Source organism: Somniosus microcephalus, chromosome 26, assembly GCF_052327205.1.
Source record: "Somniosus microcephalus isolate GS21.2 chromosome 26, FLI_Smic_1.0, whole genome shotgun sequence".
NCBI lineage: Eukaryota > Metazoa > Chordata > Chondrichthyes > Squaliformes > Somniosidae > Somniosus > Somniosus microcephalus.
Window position 1 is genome coordinate 29395222 of NC_141012.1, and position 22569 is coordinate 29417790.

The window sequence follows — 22569 nt, forward strand, 5'->3', positions numbered from 1 at the left end:
TATTGGACTGCGTGATAACCTCTTCATATTTAACAGCCTTGAGCAGAAATCCTGAAGTATAAATTCGCTTTATTCATGTTGTGAATCGAGTGGCTCAGTTTTGTGGGAATTTGCAGATTTGTGTATCTAAGAAAGAGCTTGCATTTATAAAGAACCTTTCACCTCCTCGGAACATCCCAAAATACGAGTAATAAACAGAAGGAAAGATTTTTTTCCAATCTTCTCCTTTCACTTTCTCTTCCGCAGGTGTTGACTCCCTCACGGGTTATGGTTTTATCGAGGCAGTTGTTTGCCCTTACCTTGACCAAATGATCATTCTTCATGTGTAAACTTTGACCGTGATTGTGCTTTGATATCGCAGTCAAGTCCAATCTTGTGCTTACTCAGCATTAGCACAAGCAGACTTCCAGTAGGGGTCATTGTGTAGTGATCTTGCGGGGAGCTGCAGCAAAGTCTAGCTCCTGTACTGCCTCCCCAGCTGAGATAGGCTAACCCAGCTCGGACTGGAGATCAAACCTGGATCCTTTGTATGGATCAGAGTTGAAGACTTTGGGGGCAGTTTTAACCTAACACCCCCACCCACCCGCTGTTGGGAAGGTGATGGGATTGAGTTTTGCACTCCGCCCAATTTTACTCTCCACTGAAGTCATTGGAAAACCAACGGATCAGCTGGAACACTGATTTTGCATCCCGCCCAATATTGGCGACTTCAGTTAAAATTAGCCCCTTAAATTTTGAGGCTTCAAGAGAGCTGATTGAAGGAAAACTTATAATTCGCAAATGAAGAATTTCTGATGCTGTGTGATTTACTTGTATTTACATGTTCCCACACATTTCTGACTAAATGCCAAACGATCATTTATCCAACTCACTCTTGTTTCATGGAGGGCGTGAGGAGGATTCTGAAATATTTTGCAATAATTTTATTCAATTGTTTTAGGCTTGATTTCTAGTTTGCCCTTTATTTAGAGAGTTTTTGCTAACGTTTCGGGTATAAAATGTCCATTATCGCCCAAAATTAAACCGGCTTCGTTCCAAAGGGCCATGTTTTCCACAGGTTACGCTCCATCATTTCCGCAATTATTTTATGATCTAGGATTATGTGCCCACTGGTTAATTACTGTCCGCTCACATGAAATCTTATTTCTTATAACTTGCGTAAAACACAAGTGCTGCTGCAGTGACACAGATGCTGTTGATGCTGGGCAGTGATGATAAATCTAGCCCGCACTTGGACCCCTTCCAAACATTTGTTATTTTAATCTGTTTAGTAAAAAAATGTCCACAATAGCAGGAGTGCCCCAGGAGGCAGCAACAAAAAATCAACCTGCTCTGTTTGCGCCCACAGCCACACAGAGCAGTACTGTAGTTTGTACTGAGCTGCGATTCACCTGCATACAATGTAAATAGACATTCTTACACCCCCACTCCTGCAGGGAAAATAACCATTTTGCACATAAAGGCAACGCCTGATCGTTTCTAGTGTTTAGTTAGCTAGTAGCACGAGGCAAAAATGGGGTCTCGGGATTGAGTGTCCAGCAATAATGTAAATATCTTAGCAATCGATTTTATAAGTATAGCATGTTTCACATGAATATGATGTACTGCACCCAGCATAGCTCAAAATAATGATTCCCACGGGCTCAGTTAGTTAATGGAAGCAATACTGTTTTTTGACATTTTAATCCACTAACATCTTGGCTTGAAGTTCAATTTCTAAGTGTTTTTTTTTCTTAACATTTCAACCAATTTTATGTTGTGATTTCTTTGTTCTCTTCTGTGCATGCTCTGTCTCTGCTAGTCTCACAAGCGACTTTCAAAAGTAAGCATTTTCTTTTCTGTTTCCTTAATAGACTGTGGTTTCTGATTGTATTCTTTGTACTGTTACACATCACGCACCAACAGACTGAATAGCCCAGGCCAGCCAGGCTGCTTTATTGGCCCAAGCTCATTCTAAAGCAAGTCTTGTGCTCTTTTGTGTGCTGCGAGCTATAAGGACTAATGTATTCTGGGATGTACAGTAAACGTAGGCACAGGCTCAATCAGGGGCAGGTTGACCTATGTCACCATATGCAATAACTAGAGAATTGGTGCCTTTAAACACTTAATATCATCAGCTCAGAGTATCCATCCTGATGTTTTCAAGTGTGCCTCTCCTACAGACAAAAATTACAGTTTCCAAAAAAAAGTAAAATACGAAACAAAACTCTGGAACAGCAAACTACTGCAAAAAAAAAAAATATCTGACACTTCAGTCTTGTTAAAAGATGTTTGAATTCTCGTAATATGTCGAACAAAACTGCAAATGCTGGAAATCTGAAACAAAAGCAGCAAATGTTGAAAATGCACAGCCGGTCAATCATAGACCTGTAAAGAGGAAAGGCAGGTTCTGACATTTTGGCTGTGTATGCTTCATCAGTGCAGAAACTCCGTAATGTGACCTTCCTCGCTACAGATGCCGACTGACCAATTGTGTATTTCCCGCATTTTCTTGTTTTATATTTAAACTCTAGTGCTGGTGTACAATTGTTCAGCAGGAATACAACAGTTCTTTACTCTCGCTACTTATGCTTTGCAATAATTATACTGAATTGTTTTAGGTTCGGTTTCTAGTTTGCCCATTTGCCCTTAATTTGGAGTGTTTTTTTTTACACTTGATCGGGGTGTTTAAAATCATTTTGTGTTACTGCCTTACCTTATTATATTTAGTAGCCAAACTAGAGTGGCTGCTGAGTGACCACATGAAACTTGGTAACTAATATATGTACATTGGACCATTAATAACTTTCTCTTGATTCTGCTTTTACATAACCATTCAAAGTAGTATTCCTGGAACTGGAAAGGGAACTTTTTCTCTTTCCTTTTCCAAATCAGCATTAACCCAGCCATTTCATACTTCTATAGGATCATAAATTGAAATTACATATTGCACGGCATACCAGATATCCATTATTATAAGATACTAATTGTATTCAGTGGTTCAGATGACATTATCATTTCAGTCATTTATAATTGTATAAACCCTGAGGTGAGATTACAGCACTCCAGTCTATCCATTGTTAATATTTTGTGGGACTGTTTTAATTGCACTTTGCATCACTTCTCTTGTGCTGATTTTGGGTGTCCTGGCAGATGCTGATGGCTATATTTTTACCAACATCGATTTCACAATTTTAATAGAAACACTGCCAATACTTTCAATTATTCAACTGTGGCTTAACACAGTCAGTGACAAAATATTGACTCATTCGCCACATATTCTATTTGTTATCGAGCAGCACTGGCAGAAAGGAGACAGTGATTGCACGTACCTGACCAGGCTAAAGTAGATGGCGGAATTTTAACCTTCCTCCTGCCTACAGGAAACCGGGAGAGGGGGCAGTTAAAATGCAGTGGGGAACTAATGCGTTAGCCTCCCGCCTCGATCCGGCCGACTGCGATTTGAAATTGCATACATCAAGGACAACTGCCCGAAGCTGGTGGCGATGTTGTTTATATATGTAGATGATGCCATCAAGACGCGACTGCAATATTGACCCCCGGCCTGCGTGGGGAAGCCCTCGTGGGTTCACTGCCACGCCAAACCTGCCGGCAGCAGATGCCCAGCAAGGTAGGTTTTTAGAATTGTTTTTTTTAATTTGCCTTGTGGGCCAGAGAGGAGCAGCAGTACTTCACTGGGCCCCACAAGGAAACCATGGACTTCCCCTGTCCCGGGTTTACCTCCCCCGTCCCCCGACCGTAATCTGCACCGGAATTCCCCCCTTGTCCTGAGCACTTAGCTTATGCTGGGGATTGTTCCCTTAAGATTCCGGAGGCGCCTGAAACCTCACTCCCACCCGCCGGTCTCCTCGTCGGGAGTAGGGCCAGGAGTAGGACATTGAGCCCCTCGAGCTTGCCCTGCCATTCAGTTAGATCAGGTTGATTTGTATCTTAACTCCATCTACCCACCTTGGTTCTGTAACCCTTAATACTCTTGCCTAACAAAATCTATCAATCTCAGTTTTTCAAATTTTCATTTGATCCCAAGCCTCAACAGCTTTTTGGGGGGCGAGTTCTAGATTTCCACTACCCTTTGTGTGAAGAAGTGCTTCCTGACATCATCCCTGAACGGCCTAGCTCTAATTTTAAGGTTATGCCCCCTTGTATTGGACTCGCCTACCAGTGGAAATAGTTTTTCTATCTATCCTATCACATCCTTTAATCATCTTAAACACCTCAATTAAATCACCCTTCAGCTTCTATACTCAATCCAATACAAGTCTAGTCTGTGCAACCTGTCCTCAAATGGAATGTTGGCCTTTATTGCAAGGGGGATAGAGTATAAAAGTAGGGAAGTCTTGCTGTACAGGGCATTGGTGAGACCACACCTGGAGCACTGCGTACAGTTTTGGTCTCCTTATTTAAGGAGAGATATACTTGCATTGGAGGCAGTTCAGAGAAGGTTCACGAGGTTGATTCCTGAGATGAAGGGGTTGTCTTATGAAGAAAGGTTGAGCTGGTTGGGCCGATACTCATTGGAGTTTAGAAGAATGAGAGGTGATCTTTTTGAAACGTATTAAGATTCTGAGGGGGTTTGACAGGGTAGATGCAGGGAGGATGTTTCCCCTCATGGGGGAATCTAGAGCTAGGAGGCATAGTTTCAGAATAAGCGGGCACCCATTTAAAACGGAGATGAGGAGGAATTTCTTCTCTGAGGATCGTGAATCTTTGGAATTCTCTACCCCAGAGAGCTGTGGAGGCGGAGTCATTGAATATATTCAAGGTGGAGACTGACAGACATTTGAACGATAAAGGAGTCAAGGGGTATGGGGAGCGGGCGGGAAAGTGGAGTTGAGGCCAAGACCAGATCAACCATGATCTTATTGAATGGCGGATCAGGCTCGAGGGGCCAAATTGCCTACTCCTGCTCCTATTTCTTATGTTCTAATTTAACCCTTTTAGCCCTGTTTCATTCCCACTGGGTCCAGGCGTAAGTACATCTTGCTGAGTGTAAATGAGGCCTGGCCATTAAAGTCGGCTGGGCCTCCCCACTTCCACTTCCTGGTGGGCCAGCCGTTTGCTAGGCCGCACTCTCTAACCCCCCCTGCGCCGCCCCCCCCTCTACCCCGGTAGTTAAAATCGACTCTGATCCGTTATTTCGGTGGGAAATTAATTCTGTTTGTAGAAAGTTTAAAAAACCGCTACGAAATGCTGACTGCCTAATTTCCATTTATTTCTGTTTGTTTGTTTAAGTGACCAATTTATAAGAACATAAGACGTAGGAGCAGGAGTCGGCCATTTGCCCCCTCGAGCCTGCTCCATCATTCAATAAGATCATGGCTGGTCTTCGACCTCAACTCCACTTTCCTACACTATCCCCATATCCCTTGATTCCCTTAATATTGTCTCGGTCTTGAATATACTCAATGACTGAGCCTCCACAGCCCTCTGGGGTAGAGAATTCCAAAGACTCACCACCCTCTGAGTGAATAAATTTCTCCTCATCTCAGCCCTAAATGGCCGACCCCTTATTCTGAGACTGTGACCACTGGTTCTAGACTCCCCAGCCAGGGGAACATCCTTCCTGCATCTACCCTGTCACGCCCTGTAAGAATTTTGTATGTTTCAATGAGATCACCCCTCATACTTCTAAACTCCAGAGAATATAGGCCTAGTCTACTCAATCTCCCCTCATAGGACATTCCCACCATCCCAGGAATCAGTCTGGTGAACCTTCGTTGCACTCCCTCTATGCCAAGTATATTCTTCCTTAGGTAAGGAGACCAAAACTATACACAATACTCCAGGAGTGGTCTCACCAGGGCCCTATATAATTGCAGTATGATGTCTTTACTCTTATACTCAAATCCTCTTGTAATAAAGGCTAACATACCATTTGTTTTACTAATTGCTTGCTGTACCTGCATGTTAACTTTCACTGATTTGTGTACAAGGACACCCAGGTCCCTCTTAACACCAACATTTCCCAATCTCTCACCATTTAAAAAATATTCTGCTTTTCTATTTTTCCTACCAAAGTGGATAACCTCACATTTCTCCACATTATATTCCATTTGCCATGTTCTTGCCCACTCACTTAGCTTGTCTATATCCCCTTGAAGCCTCTTGCATCCTCCTCACAACTTACATTCCCACCCAGCTTTGTATCATCAGCAAACTTGGATATATTACATTTGGTTCCCTCATCCAAATCATTCATATAGATTGTGAATAGCTGAGGCCCAAGCACTGATCCTTGCAGTGCCCCACTAGTTACAGCCTGCCAACCTGAAAATGACCCATTTATTCCTACTCTGTTTTCTGTCCGTTAACCAATCCTCAATCCATGCCAATATATTACCCCCAATCCCATGAGCCCTAAATTTATTTAATAACCTTTTATGTGGCACCTTATCAAATGTCTTCTGAAAATCCAAATGCTCCACATCCACTAGTTCCCCCTTATCTATTCTGCTAGTTACAACCTCAAAAAACTCGAACAGATTTATCGAACACGATTTCCCTTTCATAAAGCTGTGTTGACTCTGCCCAATCCTATTATTATTTTCCAAGTGCCCTGTCACCACGTCCTTAATAATAGATTCCAGCATTTTCCCTACTACTGATGTCAGGCTAACTGGTCTGCGGTTCCCCGTTTTCTCTCTCCCTCCTTTCTTAAATAGCGGGGTTACATTTGCTACCTTCCAATCCATGGGAACCGTTCTAGAATCTATGGAATTTTGGAAAATGACAACCAATGCATCCACTATCTCTATAGCCACCTCTTTCAAAACCCTAGGATGTGGGCCATCAGGTCCAGGGGATTTATTGGCTTTCGGTCCCATTAATTTCTCCAGTGCTATCTTTTTGCTAATACTAATTTCTTTCAGTTCCTCATTCCCTTGGTTCTCCACTATTTCTGGGAAGGTTTTTGCGTCTTCTTCCATGGTATTTGTTTTAAAGAAATATTTGTTTAATTTCTCTGCCATTTCCTTATTCCCCATTATAATTTCTCCTGTCTCCACCTGTGAGGGACCCACATTTACTTTCACTAATCTTTTCCTTTTTGCATACCTATAGAAGCTTTTACAGTCTGTTTTTATGTCTCTCGCGAGTTTGCTCTCGTATTCTATTTTCCATTTCTTTATCAATTTCTTGGTCCTTGTTTGCTGAATTCTAAAATCCTCCCAATCCTCAGGCTTACTACTCTTTTTGGCAACATTATAAACCTCTTCCTTTGATCTAATACTATCTCACTTCTCTTGTTAGCCACGGTTGGACCACTTTTCCTGTGGGGTTTTTGTGCCTTAAAGGAATGTTTATTTGTTGTAAATTATGTATGAATTCTTTAAATGCTAGCCATTGCTTCTCTACCGTCAATTTGCTCTACTCTTGAGTGCTATTTATTTGTCAGAGAAACTGTGACTCGAAACTGTTGCATTCTTGCAGCCATCTCTACATTTGGATATTGAATTAGCTGACAAAATGCCATGTTTCCAATTAACATGATATGTGCTATCCAGAAGTAGTAAATAAACATATTTATGGCAATAGCACTGCATTGTGTGGTGTTCTCTATACTGTCACAATCACTTCATTTCACACTCCTATATTGGCACGTGCTTCTTCCTGTTTGGAAACTCAGCCACACTTGCCTCTGAGATCCTTTGTTTCTTTCACTAGACACAATCTACTCCTAATAATTCAAAGACATCTTTGTACTAAAAACAATGATTTAGTGGCTCAAATACCACAGCAGAGAAAGAACATGCTACTTAAAAAAAATGTTTTAATTGTTAGGTACTTTGAATTAAGAGGAGCAGACATTGCACTTATTTTGAATGATCATAAAAATTCCTTACATTTAGCTTTCGCTAAAGACATGCAAATGTTTTATTCAAATGAGCTGCTATTGTACCTGGGAGCTACTCATTTCACATCCACTGCTGCTTGCCTGATGGCTCATTTAATAACTGCACTGCCTTTTGTAGACTTGTGCCATTCAGACTAGGAAGATCCCAGGTTTGGTTCTTGCTCTCTTCTGGATTAGCTGATCATGGCAGAAACATTACAGTTGACTTCAGTGTGTCTGGGTAGAGGGGGCAAAATTTGGCCAGGTCCCTGTTCCCAATCTCTAACCAGTGACCTGTGCTGAAAAGTGTTTGGGTGATGATAGGATTGGGCTCGGCTACGATGTCCCCTCAAGGTCAAATATCTTGCTGATACTGTCTTGGCGAGGGATCTAGACGGGGGAACTAGATGTAATATCTCCAAGTTTGCAGACGACACAAAGCTGAGTGGGTGTGTGTGCTGTGAGGATGATGCCGAGAAGCCCCAGTATGATTAGGACAGGTTGGGTGATTGGGCAGATGCAGTATAATGTGGATAAATGTGAGGTTATCCAATTCAGTGGCAAAAACAGGAAGACAGATTATTATCTGAACAGCAATAGATTGGGAGAAGGGGAAGTGCAATGACACCTGGGTGTCCTTGTGCACCAGTCACTGAAGGTAAGCATGCAGGTGCAGCAGGCAGTTAAGAAGGCAAATGGTATGTTGGCCTTCACAGCGAGAGGATTCGAGTACAGGAGCAAGGATGTCTTGCTGCAGTTGTACAAGGCCTTGGTGAGACCACACCTTGTGTGCAGTTTTGGTCGCCTTATCTGAGGAAGGATGTTCTTGCCATGGAGAGAGTGCAGCGAAGATTCACCAGACTGATACCTGGGATGGCAGAAATGACGTAGGAGGAGAGATTGGGTCGATTAGGCTTATATTCGCTAGAGTTTAGAAGAATGAGAGGGGATCTCATTGAAACTTATAAAATTCTAACAGGACTAGACAGACTAGATGCAGGAAGGATGTTCCTGATGGCGGGGGAGTCCAGAACCAGTGGTCACAGTCTAAGGATAAGGGGTAAGCCATTTAGGACAGAGATGAGGAGGAATTTCTTCACCCAGAGAGTGGTGAACCTGTGGAATTCTCTACCACACAAGGCAGTTGAGGCCAATTCATTAAATATGTTCAAGAAGGAGTTAGATATATTTCTTAAGGCTAAAGGGATCAAGGGATATGGGGAGAAAGCAGGGACAGGGTACTGAATTTGGATGATCAGCCATGATCTCATTAAATGGCGGAGCAGGTTCGAGGGGCCGAATGGCCTACTCCTGCTCCTATCTTCTATGTATGTTTCTATGGCTCACGCATGAAGAACACACATTTGAGTGAGATACCATAAGCAGCTGGCAACCATAGAATTGTACCCCAACATGAGTCGGTGCTATCGGAAGAGAGAATATTGTCGGGATTACTGCCAAGGCCTGAACACTTTGACAGATCAGGGTTACTGATTTGGGACTTTCACTGTCGGTGTTCAAGTTCTGAGGTATAATACATGGGTTTATTCAGTATAATGCTACTGCATTATTTGGTTTCTGCCATTAAAGGCCCCATATAAATTAAGCAGATGTTCCAGCTCTATCTGATGGGGAAAATAGACTTCTAACAAGTCTTCTTGGTGTCAAATTGATGCATTCAGCAAGTACAGAACTTCCTCTTCCCCCACCTCGTCTATAGAAACAGATAGAGCCTAGGCCTTTCAACAACCTCATAATAAAATGTTGTTCACTACCTCAGCATGGGTCACAGAAACGGTGCTTGCACAGAAGGCTGGCCTACTATCTCAGCTTGGGAAGGGTGTGTATACATGTGCGACAGCAGGCCAGCCTGCTTCACAAGCATCTTACATAGATAGTGAATGGAAGTAAAGGGGGGGGATAAACAGGGAAAGAAGGAAGCTTCGTATAATAATCGTGATATTTAATGGTATTACATTATGGTATTTTGATTAAATTCTGTGTTCATAATTGATGGTGCTGATTTTGACCAGATGCAGTAGACCACCTTCCTTCAACTCAGATGATCATGAGATTGAATGCAACAGTATATGTCACTCAAGCCAGCTGCTGCTGTTGGCAACCAGTGCCATAACTTCCTAGTTGGCCTACTAGATGAGATAGTTTGTTGTGATGGAATGCCCCTTTTTCTGGGAGAGGAAAGGCTGTTGGAGAGGGGAAAGGCAGAACCAGGGAAGTGACCATCCCCTTGACCCACAATGTGTATTTTCTGTCAGCCAACAGTGGAGTGGCATTGACCATAAATGTGCCTACAGTTCATATTGTGACCATCAGTAAAGGAGACTATGTAATGGACAGCAGATCCTTCGGGTTAGAGAAGATCAGATAGAAGGAGGGCGACAAAAATAAACTAAAACTAAAATGCATTTCACATCTGTCCTCTGTTACTGTTGGATCTTTTGGAGGCCCAGTTTTTAATAAATGCTTGTTCATTGTTTATGTGATTAATATAGTCCTGTTAACATTTTCTTCTACATATAACTGTCACAAATAGATGCACTTTACTATCATTTGACCTATTTAGATGCAATTTTTCCTGGTCTTGTCGTTCTCTAAATCACTGTCTTCCTCTCTTGTCAGCATAACTGAAATTTCCCCAAAAATTGCAGTAAAAATCTCTCAAAAGCAACTTTGATTTACAGCAATTTTCAGCTGCAAATAGGATTTGTCTTGAATGTTTCTATGAAAGGAAAAATATTATAAGAACTCTGGAGGGAATGTTTACAAACTGGGGTTAATCCCAGTGTTTGGGAACTGGGAATGGAAGAATGGGAACGTGGTCCCTCCTGCAGGATCCCTGTATGATGGCTCGTAGTAAAATTGAATTGATTTTCCTCCCGTTGCCTAGCGAGGCACACTCCTTGGCATTGTTTAATGACCATCAGCTGTTTTTTTTGTTGCAACCAAACTACTTAAATAACCTCACACTGATGGCTACAGGAATTTAGTTGTTTGTGAGCATGACCTTGTTACTCTTTGTGAGGGAGCTTTAGTTCGGCACTAGCATAACAAAAGGGTTATGATCATGTTATATTGGAACTGTTACTTATTAAATAATCTTTTAAACTAAAGTCCACTCTATAACAGCCAGACTCCTCGTGCTTTTTGAACGTATTATTATTTTGTTAGCTGAAACCAATGCATGAATATTTCTAACTCTTTGCTCTCTCATTTTTATTATTTGCTTTCTGTTTGTGTTTCTTTTCTCAGTATGACCGTCTAAACCTGATAAAAGTAAGGCCAACTCATGTTTGCTCTTCTTCCTTCCCTTGTCTAGATAGAATTGAACTGATAGCTCTGAAATGCTTTTTTTCACCAGTGCTCTTGTTTGTGCTTGTTTAACTCCTGTCCTCTGCTGGTAGCTTCCAGTCTGCGTCCTTGCATCTGTTTCCAGACATTCAGCCTTGCAAACTCTGCCCTCATTTATTACATTTTAATCAATGTATAAATGCCAACTGCTGCATATGTATCGACCACTCTGGTTACTGTGCTGAAGGAATTCTGTCTTTGCAACAGATTACCACCAAAAAGCTGGTACATTACAATTTGACTGAAACGTGCACCAACCACGGAAAGGGCAGGAAGCAGCTTGTTACTAATCAGGTGCACTCATTGTTATTGTGGATATATTGCTTATACTGTGTCTACTGTGAACTAAATCTTGTGTAATATACAGGAAACTTTGTTATATCCAGCACCGACGGGACCGAGTTGTTGCCGATCTATCAAAACTGCCGGACATACCAGCGTTAATGTTGAAGCATACGGAGGTTTTCATCTCCGTATCTGACAACAAACACTGTTGCTTAGCAACAGCTTCTAAACAGTCGGCCGGTACCTTGGAAGCATCTCTGTAGCTTAGCAACAGCTTCAGAGAGACTTTCCAGAGCCTGACTGTTGAAAACAAAGCCACGAGAAGAAAAAAAAACCTAACAAAACGGCTCCTGATTTCTGCCGGTAGATCGAGGTTTCCGGACATACAACCTCCGGATAAACCAAAGTCTCCTCTATACAGGAGTTACATAACATATATATCTATGTTTTAAAAAGAATCTTATTCCTCAATAAACCAACCTTTCCACATGACCTTGTTTTAAAAAAAAAAACAATCTTATAAAACAGAAGCAAAATACTGCGGATGCTGGAAATCTGAAATAAAAACAGAAAATGCTGACAATGCTCAGCGGGTCAGGCAGCATCTGTGGAGAGAGAAACAGAGTTAACGTTTCAGGTCGATGACCTTTCGTCAGAAGGTCTTCGGCCTGAACCGTTAACTCTGTTTCTCTCTCCACAGATGCTGCCTGACCGGCTGAGTATTTCCAATCTTATAAAACAGCCATTTTAACTGTCACATGATTTTACATGGTGCCACATGACAAAGCTTGGCAGCTCATTAGCAAAGGTCATACACCAAACCAGTAAAATCCGTAAACTCCTTTTACCTCCCCTCCCCTCCCCCAACCTACTTTCACCCACAAAGATTATGTATTATAACCGAGCCATAATTGTTTTGGGATTGGGAATGTTTAAAACTTCCATCCTGCCATTTAATGGCACCTTTTGAACATCTTGATAGATAAGTGTTGTAATGCACTCGAGCGTCATTTGATCTCTGATATGTTGTTATGAGTGATAGAGGTGGGATGCATATTTTCTCACACACCGACTTAATTAGATTTTTTGTTTAATTGAGAAGCCCTTATAAAGGGCCAAGGCCAATTGTACAAAGAACAGGAGAAATTATGAGATTATTCAACTTATTTGCATTTATATAGCATCTTTAATGTCGAAAAAAGATCTCGAGGTGCTTCACAGAGGCGTAACCAAAAAATTGGATGTCAAGCCAGCGAAGGAGATATTAGGAAGGGTGACCAAAAGCTTGGTCAAAGAGGTTAGGTTTTAAGGAGGGTCATAAAGGAGAAGAGAGAGATGGAGAGGCAGAAGGGTTTACACAGAGAATTCCGTAGTGTGGGGTCTAGATAACTGAAGGCACAGCCACCAATGTTGGAGCGAAGGGAGGGGGCAGAAGAACAGAGAATTCCAGGGCAGGGGCTTGTAGGGCTGGAGGAGGTGACATAAATAGGGAGGGGTGTGAGATAGTTGTATATACATAGGGTTAGGATTTGGTTTAATCTCATTATTAAAGTTTTTGGTTTCTTTTTACTTGTAGATAGTTTGGATACTTTTACTGTAGCTAGAAATAATGAAATGGCTATATGTTGTTCATTCCCAGGATGCTTTAGGGTTTAATGTAGCATTTTTTGCTGAAATTGCAGGATGTGTGATTTGTGTCTTTTGACTTATTTTTGTGGCCACATTGTGAAACAAGATAGCCAAGGCAGTCTTGAGATAGGAAGTGGGACAGTGGAGATCAGAATGATCAGATCCATCCTAAGTGATGAACAAATTGGCATCTGGTGTTTTGAAGGAAATATCCCATTCCTGGGGGTCTTGTTCACAGTAACACTTGTCATGCCATAATGAATCAGCAATGACCGTGCTTGTGAGCGGCGGCGGCCTGTAAAGATCTTAAGTTCTCCTTAACAAGTTGTAAAGAGAGTCAGGATCAACAAAGATTATCTGTCTATCTGGGGAAACGTGGTAATATCATTTATTTCTCTATGTCTACTGCTCAAAGGCACTGGCCAGAATTTTGCGGGGTGTCAGCGGGTGGGATCAGTGGCGGGTTGGGTGGGAAAGTTTTTTTTTTTACAGCGGGTCGGGAACCCGCTGTCAACCCACCGCAATGCATCTTTCCCAATTTCGGGTCTGTCAGCGTTGAGCAGACCTGACGGGCAACGGCGGGCGACCCAATTAATCTAATTATAATGTACTTACCAGACCCTTAATAGGATTTTTACCGTACTTTTTAACTTTAACATCTTGACCATGGGAACCACGCTGTTTGGTGACCACGTCTGTCAACCTGAGGCGGGAGTTCAGTGGCCATTGCTCCAGCTGATTACTTGACAGCTTCAAATGTACAGTAAAAGTTCCCACCTGACATCACTTTCCTCAGCCACAAGCTGTTCCTCACTGCATTTCCACAACAGATTCAGCATGTTGCAAGTCTTTCCACAGGTCTCCATCCAGTCTCACCTCATTACCTCTCTCACCGTTGACAGATCGCTTCTGTCATCTGTACTTCACCTTCAATCAGCATGTGTGCCATTTATACTGTCTCGCCTTGATCCTCAGAATCGGACCACAATGAGCCCCAACACCAGCAGCACCAACAACGCCACCAACCTTCTCTACAATCACCTGATGCTGCACGGGACAGAGGGCATCAGCACCCGAGCACATTGCTGCCCGCGAGACCAGGGATGGCCTCATCATGGCCAGATTTACTTAATTTTACGCTGTGCATGATGCGCCAGGTTGGCATCACCCCACACCAACACCATAAAGCATCCCTACAATGACCAAGCCATTCCTTTCACACTCATCACCATTGCAGGGGGTACCATTATGTCTCACCAGTCACTGCAACTCACTAAGCCACTTCCAAAGGTGCACACAAAACCGGAAAGTGTTGAAAATATAAATATCAATGTTTGACAGCACATTAATAGAAACTTTACATAAACATTGGATAAAACACCCAAGTGCCTACCCTTGTGTGTTGTTAGTTGGTATGATTGCACAAAGATGAGGGTAAGTGTGAGGGGTGGCTAGTGAGATCGGGAAGTGATAATGTAGATAGAGAGGGATGGGTGGAGGTGCAAGGTAAGTTGGTGTGAGTAAGGATGTGCAGGAGTAGGGTGGGGAAGGCAGAGTGATGAGGATGTGATGAGAGGCACAGCAGGATGAGGTTGAGTGTGGCTTTGTACTAACGCTTCATGATCTGCTGAGATCAATGAAAGGTTTGCACCACTGCACCCAGGGCCTCCTGACCACATCTCTGCTTGTGTCCTCCTCTGCAATGTGCAACCAGGCTGTGTTTGTCTCCTGGGGAGGTGTCTTCCGCCCATCAGAAGGGAAGAGGACCTCCCTGCGTACTCTGAGTCCCTTCATAAGCATATGGAGGGAGTCATGGGAGAACCTGGGTGCAGCCCTCTGCCTCTGTGCAGTCATTGTCAGTGTTTGCAGCACCTCAATGCTGTAGAACACTGACAACACAAATGTCGAAAGAAAGTTGGCCATGGTCCCTCTAAGGAAACTGGCTGATGATGCGTCATGAATGACATCACCAGACCCGCTTCCTCTAATTGGCCCGGGAAATGTGCTGGGCGGGCTTAACAAGCCCTATCAACGTAAATTCATTTTAGACAGTGAGATGGAGCCAGCAGCGTGGCCGTGACCCGCCATCAACATCGCCTGCCGAGGTAAGGAAAATCCCAGCCATGGTGTGTGTCTGGACTTGGTCAAACACAACAAACAGTTTTGTGGTTGCAAACCGTATTTGGTTTCTGATTCGATCTCCTTACCGATGGAGGGGTTTAAACCTGATGATGAGAATTTTAAATTTGAGGCGTTGGGGAACTGGGAGCCAATGTCAGTGAGGGCAGGGGTGATGGGTGAATGGCAGTTGGTGGGGGACTGGATACGGGCAGCGGAGTTTTGGATGGGTTGAAGCATATGAAGGGTAGAGGATGAAAAGCTGGTCATGACCCTAATGGAATAGTTGAGCCCAGATGTAATGGTTAGGTGATGTTAAGGTTGAATTTGAAAAGCGTGTAGACCATAGAAGTTAAGGGAGGCTGAGGGAAATGAGGGATGGGCAATGCTCTTTGATTACCTATGTAAATGCTAGATCTAAAGGGCACCCTGTGATCTCCTGTTGCCACAGATAGTCTAAGGTTAGCACTGAGGCGTCAGGCACAGCACATCTGAAGCACTTGAACTTCTTACAGAATGAAGCCACTTTGGATTTTTTGTGTATATACAACACATCCAAGCCACATCCTGTGATCTGAGAAACATTTCCCTCTGAACTTCAGAGAATGAAATTCCGTACAAACCACAGATCATAGACTTTCATCCAGTTTACCTGCTGCCTGGACTCTGACGCTGTCATTCTTGGTCTGGGTGCCAGGGCAAGTCCTGATTTCACCCTCTTTCTGCGGGGAAGTTCCCTGCCTGTGCATTAAGTCACCTGCTGCCGTGTCCCAGATCAAGAATTCCCAGTGTGGAGTTACAGGAATGCAGATACGCCCTCTCTGCAGCATAGACCAATGTGCTGCGATGTTGAGGTGTTTAATAACTCTTAACATTTAACTTCTAGCATTGAGTCAGATAAGATTTAGTTGTATTTACTTATCTTTCAAGCTGTCAATCAATCATTAGGCATGATATTAGGCACGAAACGCCACCAGTTATCTTGATTGCAAAGAGTTAACGATTAATACATTAATGGTTACCATTTCTCTTCATAATGTAAAAAGCTAATCAAAAAAAATCTAAGAGATATGACGCTTCTAGATCAGAGATAGCTTGCATTAAAGGTATAATTTACCTCCCCCCCCCCCCCCACTCCCTCCAGCTTCTATCCAGTGGTACAGTAAGGGGAGGTGAGAAGTACAATGGAACGGAAAGTGAACACGCAAGGAGAATACCGCAGTTCTTATGCAGAAGAGATGATGAGCACGGGTATAAATGAGTTTAATTAAACTCGGATCAAATCTGTCCCTTAGGATATTCTAACAGATTAAATCATAATTTGGAGAAGGTGGCCGACGTGTTCTCAGAATTAGGAGGAACTGTAACTTCGAATTTTGATAACGATATATGGTAAAAACATAATACAGCAAAAAGATCCCTTTTCAAAAACCAGGCTAAAGCAGATCAATCTTTCAAAATGTTGACAGAAGGTAGATGGCTGAATGGCGCCACTTGAAATCAATATCTGGCTAATCATTTTCCTTGACTTAAAACAATATTAATGTCACTGATACCCCTTCATAGTCTAAAAATATAATTGAACAACCTTCCACCGAAAACGGATCAGGTTTGAGTAAAGGAGGATCATCAACCAAATCAGTTTACAACCACACAATTGTATTTCACGTTTAAAGGAAATGTTTCCTGTTTTGGGGTATTGTTTTATGTTTTCCTGCTAACATCTGCATTCTATCCGACCTGTTAATGTACAGAACCAGAATTGCAGTATTTGTGTACTTATTAATTTTTCATCATGAATCCTCCATTTTTTTTATATGGACTTTCCCCACCAGCGTTCCAAGAATGAATTATGATTACAGTTAATATCCTTTTCTCTCCGTCAATTTGTTTTTTATACAGTGACACAGTATCATCAGGCGAATTTGTAGGGAGGGAGTTACTGATCCCAGTTGTGCGTGAGATCTAAACTGACATATACCGTTGAAATGACTTCATCGCTAAATACTCTGATAATTGCACTGCTTCATATAATCAGGCCCAGTACCTTATCCAGGTCAGGTGCCCACTGTTTCTTGCACTCAAAGTGAGGGATATTGGTGTTGGGGAATTGGATCATTTTCCATTTTTGGCATTCAATAACTCCATGAAACGCTGTCCTGCAACAATTTTGAGAAAATGGTGATAGCAGGACTCGTGATCAGAACCCCCTTTATTCAAGAAAAATCAGCCATAAAGATTTATGATTAATTTTGACTTCCTTTTGTTTGCTTCTGTCAGTTTGTTTTTCAGGATGTTGTTAAAACAATGAGTGTTGATTTTCTCCTCGGGGGAAATTGGCTAAAAGGAACTTCCTGAGCCTGTGTCCCCTGGGAGATGTGTTGCTGTCATCAAAAGAAAGGGTCATTGATCTGGGGAGTTGATTGGATTTGTCATTTCCTTTGCTTATATTCTACTGTAAGCTTCCTCACTCTGCCAGGCTCAGCAATAACCCCAACCCAGTCTCCCCTAATGGTGCCATTAGTATGCATTGTTTAAAATAAAATTTGCCACTCCCACTCATAGCTAGATAGCGCGCTGCCTTACACCTGAGCAAAGCTCCACCTCTCCTGGGAGTACTTGATGCCATCAATGGTGAAAAGTGAACATGTTCCATTTCTCCGATCTGCCAGCTCTCTCCTTGGAGGGAGTACACGTAGGCACTAGATCGTTAAGTCTACACAGAGGTGACATAACAAACTGTTGAATTAGATGAAGTCCTCACTTGGTTGAGAATTTGGCTGTTTTGTTCAACAAAGGGAGTTATTAAATGAGGTTCTAGTGATGTTTAAGCATGTTAAAATAATCCAAAAATGAGGCGCCTGTATATTAAATAAACACAGAACAAAGGCAGGAATGAAGGAATGTAGCTGCGCTGATGCACATCCACAGTTCCCAGTTCTGCTGCCATATCCCAAGTCCCGTTCACCTGTCGCTGACCTACATTGGCTCCCGATCTGGCAATGGCTTGATATTAGAATTCTTATCCTTGTTGTCAAATCCCTCCATGGCCTCGCCCCTCCCTATCTCTGTAACCTCCTCCAGCCCTGCAACCCTCCGAGACCTCTTCGCTCCTCCAGTTCTGGCCTCTTGCGCATCCCCGATTTTTTTTTTAATCGCTCCACCATTGGCAGCCATGTCTTCAGCTGCCCTAAGCTCTGGAATTCCCTCCCTAAACATCTCCACCTCTCTCTCCTCCTTTTAAGTTGCTCCTTAAAACCTACCTCTTTGATTTAAGCTTTTGGTCATCTGTTCTAATATATCTTTATGTGGATCGGTGTCAAATTTTGACTGATAATGCTCCTATGACGTTTTTATTACATTAAAGGCGCTATATAAATGCAAGTTGTTGTAGTAAAAGCAAAACTCCATAGAGAAGGAATTGCTTCTGTTCGGGCTGTAGAATTCCAGAGGTTAGCTGTATGTAACAGGTACTTGACGGCAGATCATTATGGTGTCGGAGATAGCAGGATCATCCATCCTTGGGCTAGGTGTTCAGGTTGCTCTCCTTTCACAGCCACATGCCTTATTTGCCAGCCAGGTTCCTTGTAGAACTGAACATATTAATAGTGTGTGCATGGCATTGGCTAGGATAGGTTAGTTTCCCTAAGGTCACAGTTATATACCCATCACTTTGATCAATGGGTAGAATTAGTGTTGCTCCTCCTGTGTGCGATTATTGTCACTGTGCTTGAAGACAAAATCTGACAATCACCCCAGTGAACAGTGGCAGAACTTAATATGAATTACTCTGATTGGCTGGTCCGCCCTTGTGGACATTCTCCCAGTAGTTCAAGATTTTGATCATCTGAAGAGAAGTAGAATTGAGCAGAACATGCAAAAGAAAGTATTTCAACCCCTTTATGTTCCAAATTTGTTTTTTAAATTGGGGGTAACTTTTTCAATCTTTACTACCTGTAGAGAGTAAATCAGTAAAATACCAAGCATTTGTTTGTAGTGCGTGAATTTGTTTGTGATTCCATGGAAACCAAAGTGAGAAATTTGGGATGAGAAGTTCCTTTGGAGCTGCTCCCGCTCCACTGCCGTAACTTGGTCGGAAGTGCAGCGGATACCCCAAATTCACCACGAGCCTCTGATCACCATTGTGTACAGGACATTATTTTGATACGACACGAATGGCAAGGGCCGGTCTAACCACCTCCCCATGACATTCAATGACATTACCATCAACATCCTGGGGGTCACCATTGACCAGAAACTTAACTGGACCAGCCACATAAATACTGTGGCTACAAGAGCAGGTCAGAGGCTGGGTAATCCACGGTGAGTGACTCACCTCCTGACTCCCCAAAACCTTTCCACCATCTACAAGGCACAAGTAAGGAGTGTGATGGAATACTCTCCACTTGCCTGGATGAGTGCAGCTCCAACAACACTCAAGAAGCTCGACACTATCCAGGACAAAGCATCCTGCTTGATTGGCATCTACAAGATGCACTGCAGCTACTCGCCAAGGCTTCTTCGGCAGCACCTCCCAAACCTGCGACCTCTACCACCTGGAAGGACAAGGGCAGCAGGCGCATGGGAACACCATCACCTGCAAGTTCCCCTCCAAGTTACACACCATCCTGACTTGGGAATATATCGCCATTTCTTCTTCATCGCTGGGTCAAAATCCTGAACCCCCTCCCTAACAGCACTGTGGGAGTACCTTCACCACACAGACTGCAGCGGTTCAAGAAGGCAGCTCACCACCACCACCTCGAGGGCAGTTAGGGATGGGCAGTAAATGCTGGCCTTACCAGTGATGCCCACATCCCAGGAATGAATAAAAAAGGATTACTCAGCCTTTGCTAGTATGTCCTAATGAAGTTAGGCCTCTAGCTCTGCTTGTCACATGACAAACTTGTGATTTTTTTTTTACAAATCTATACTTGTACAGAACCTATAACTAGTTCACTTGATGTACACCTTTCAGAATGTGATTATAGGCACCTTATTACACTGAGTATATTCATTAAATGATTTGTAATTATAGATTCTATAGCTCCAACGTGAGCTACTCAGTATGATAAGGTGCCAAGGGGGAAAGATTGGGTATCGCCCATTTTGGGGGCGCTAATATCGGCCGGGCGGAAAGTTTAGTGCCCGGTGCTAATTATCGCCACCGACTGCAAAATTCGCCTCTGTTGCCCCTGGAGGTAATTTGCGCGCTAAATCAGACACTACACACCTCTCAAGGCACTAATGTCGGGGAGCGAGGCGCTACCTCAGAACACTACCGAAGCTCAGGCGATGTCAGTAACCATGGAAGCCAGACAGACTGGCGCCGTCCAGTTCTTAAAGGGGAGGGGCCATCTTGCTGGCCAGCCACATCCTGCTCATTGCAGCCTTGAATCTCGGCCTGGAGAGACCTCTAAAGCAATTGTGTTGGAAGCACTAATGGATAGGCCCAGGGAAAGAGCTCGCCGCTTAGGAACCTCAAAAGTGGTGCTGAGGGCCAAAACTCCTTAGGACAGCATTAAATTTTTCCAGACGTCTCTCTCCCTCTCAACCTACATGTACCAAAAATTTTGCCAACAAGAAAAGGCAGGAAGCGCCCACTTTTAAATAGTGCTCCCCCAGCCCCTTCCCAACTTGAAAACGTTCCCCTCTACCCATCGTTCCTAGCGGCAGGCGCTAAGGCAGGGGGTGTGACTCAATATCCGGTCCGGAGCGTTGCACGCTCAACTGACGTCACGATCTGCGGGCGCAGGAGATCGTGGCGGTAGTGTTTAGCGCTGCTGCAAAATGACTGGTCAATTTTGTGCGCGGCGCTAAAATCGACGCACTAAGTTCCTAGCGCCCCATTAGCGCCCCACACCCCCCGGAGGCGCTAACTGGAGGAACTAACCAACCAAATTTTTCTCCCCAAGTTTCTTAGCGCCAAGAATCTGTCCCAAGTTTATTGTTTAAAGAGTACTACTCTTGTAAAATACATTAAGCCAATTCTCTCCATGGCCAACCCCCACTTAAAGCTTGTGACTTGTGATGGTAGAAGATGTTCAGAAATTCTTAACCCATTTGCCACTTCTGTGACTTGCCACCAGAAGAATTTAAATGTGGCAGAATTAAGAATGAATATCAGCAGAGATGTATCGAAAACCTCAAAACACTTAATTATCACAAGAATTTCAACTCATTGCAATTTCTATGCTGGAATTACTTGAAATCCAATAATCAATTACAAATAACAACAGAAAATGCTGGAAAAACTCAGCAGGCCAGGCAACATCCGTGGAGAGAAATTAGAGTCGACGTTTCGGGTCGAAACCCTTTTTCAAAACTGGAAAGGAAATGAAATAGATCGAAGGCAGGGCTGCGATAGAACAAAATAAGTAGAGACATTAAGAGGTATTCAAAACCAGACGAGATGGTAATAGGACAAGTGGAGACAAAAGACGGCTCAGATTAGGTGTGAAATGTTCTGGCAGGATGAGAGACAGCTGCCATGTGGGAGAGAGAAAAAAAAGGAAAGGTCGGGGGGGAGGGAAACCCAAAACAAAAGGGTGGAAAAAATATATAAGTAAAAATGTAATAGGGGCCGAGGTTATGATCTGAAATTGTTGAACTCGATATTGAGTCCGGAAGGCTGCAAAATGCCTAATCGGAAGATGAGGTGCTGTTCCTCGAGTTTACGTTGAGCTTCCGTGGAACAATGCAAGAGGCCAAGGACGGTGAGGTCAATTACAAATCAATTACAAATAGTGTTTGTGGCAAGCACCGCATCTCTTAGAACAAGGATTCACAATTGCAGGGTATGAAGTGTATATTGGAGAACACTAATCTCCCTCAGGGAAACCACTAAGAGCTTTGTTGAATAAGAGGATCAAAAGCACTTATTTTGCTTACAGATCCTTGCGCTGTTTTGACGAGGCACTACGAGCTAGATCATGGAATGTAGCCCTCCTTTGCACTGACAAAGTCAACTGTAGGTCGGTAGTTATGGAATCTAAGCTGGAGGAGATTGCCCTCCTCATTCTGTCTGAATCATTGCACTGCAGAGTTGAACCTTTTCCCTTAATTGTTAATAGGAACCTGGGAGCCTGACCTGAATTGAACTGAAATATAACATGTTCCATCAGCGAGGGATTCGGGCCATAATGCAGTTTTAAGTGATTTTAAGAAAACAGGCAAGGCGAGCCCTCTGCAGGTTACTGTGAAGTATTACAATCCCCGTGCTCTCCTCTTGGACTACTTGGGTTTAAGTGATAACAACAGAAAACGCTGGAAAAACTCAGCCGGCCAGGGCAGCATCCGTGGAAAGAGAAACAGAGTCAACGTTTCAGGTCGAAGAC

General features: G+C 43.2%; 1 protein-coding gene across 23 annotated transcripts in view; it reads left to right on the forward strand.

The window, feature by feature from the left end:
• Positions 1–22569, forward strand: part of gramd1ba (GRAM domain containing 1Ba) — a 458121-nt gene that overhangs the window by 305515 nt on the left and 130037 nt on the right. For 13 of the 23 annotated variants that reach the window (XM_085968003.1, XM_085968011.1, XM_085968005.1 and 10 more), the window contains 3 exons: positions 1802–1822; positions 11102–11125; positions 11408–11494. The exons of 3 other annotated variants lie outside the window; for them this stretch is intronic. In XM_085968003.1, coding sequence (XP_085824129.1) covers positions 1802–1822; positions 11102–11125; positions 11408–11494 — 132 coding nt within the window. Of the gene's footprint in view, positions 1–1801; positions 1823–3362; positions 3611–11101; positions 11126–11407; positions 11495–22569 lie in introns of all 23 variants that reach the window. 7 more of the 23 variants (XM_085968008.1, XM_085968010.1, XM_085968026.1 and 4 more) reach the window with 4 other exon arrangements.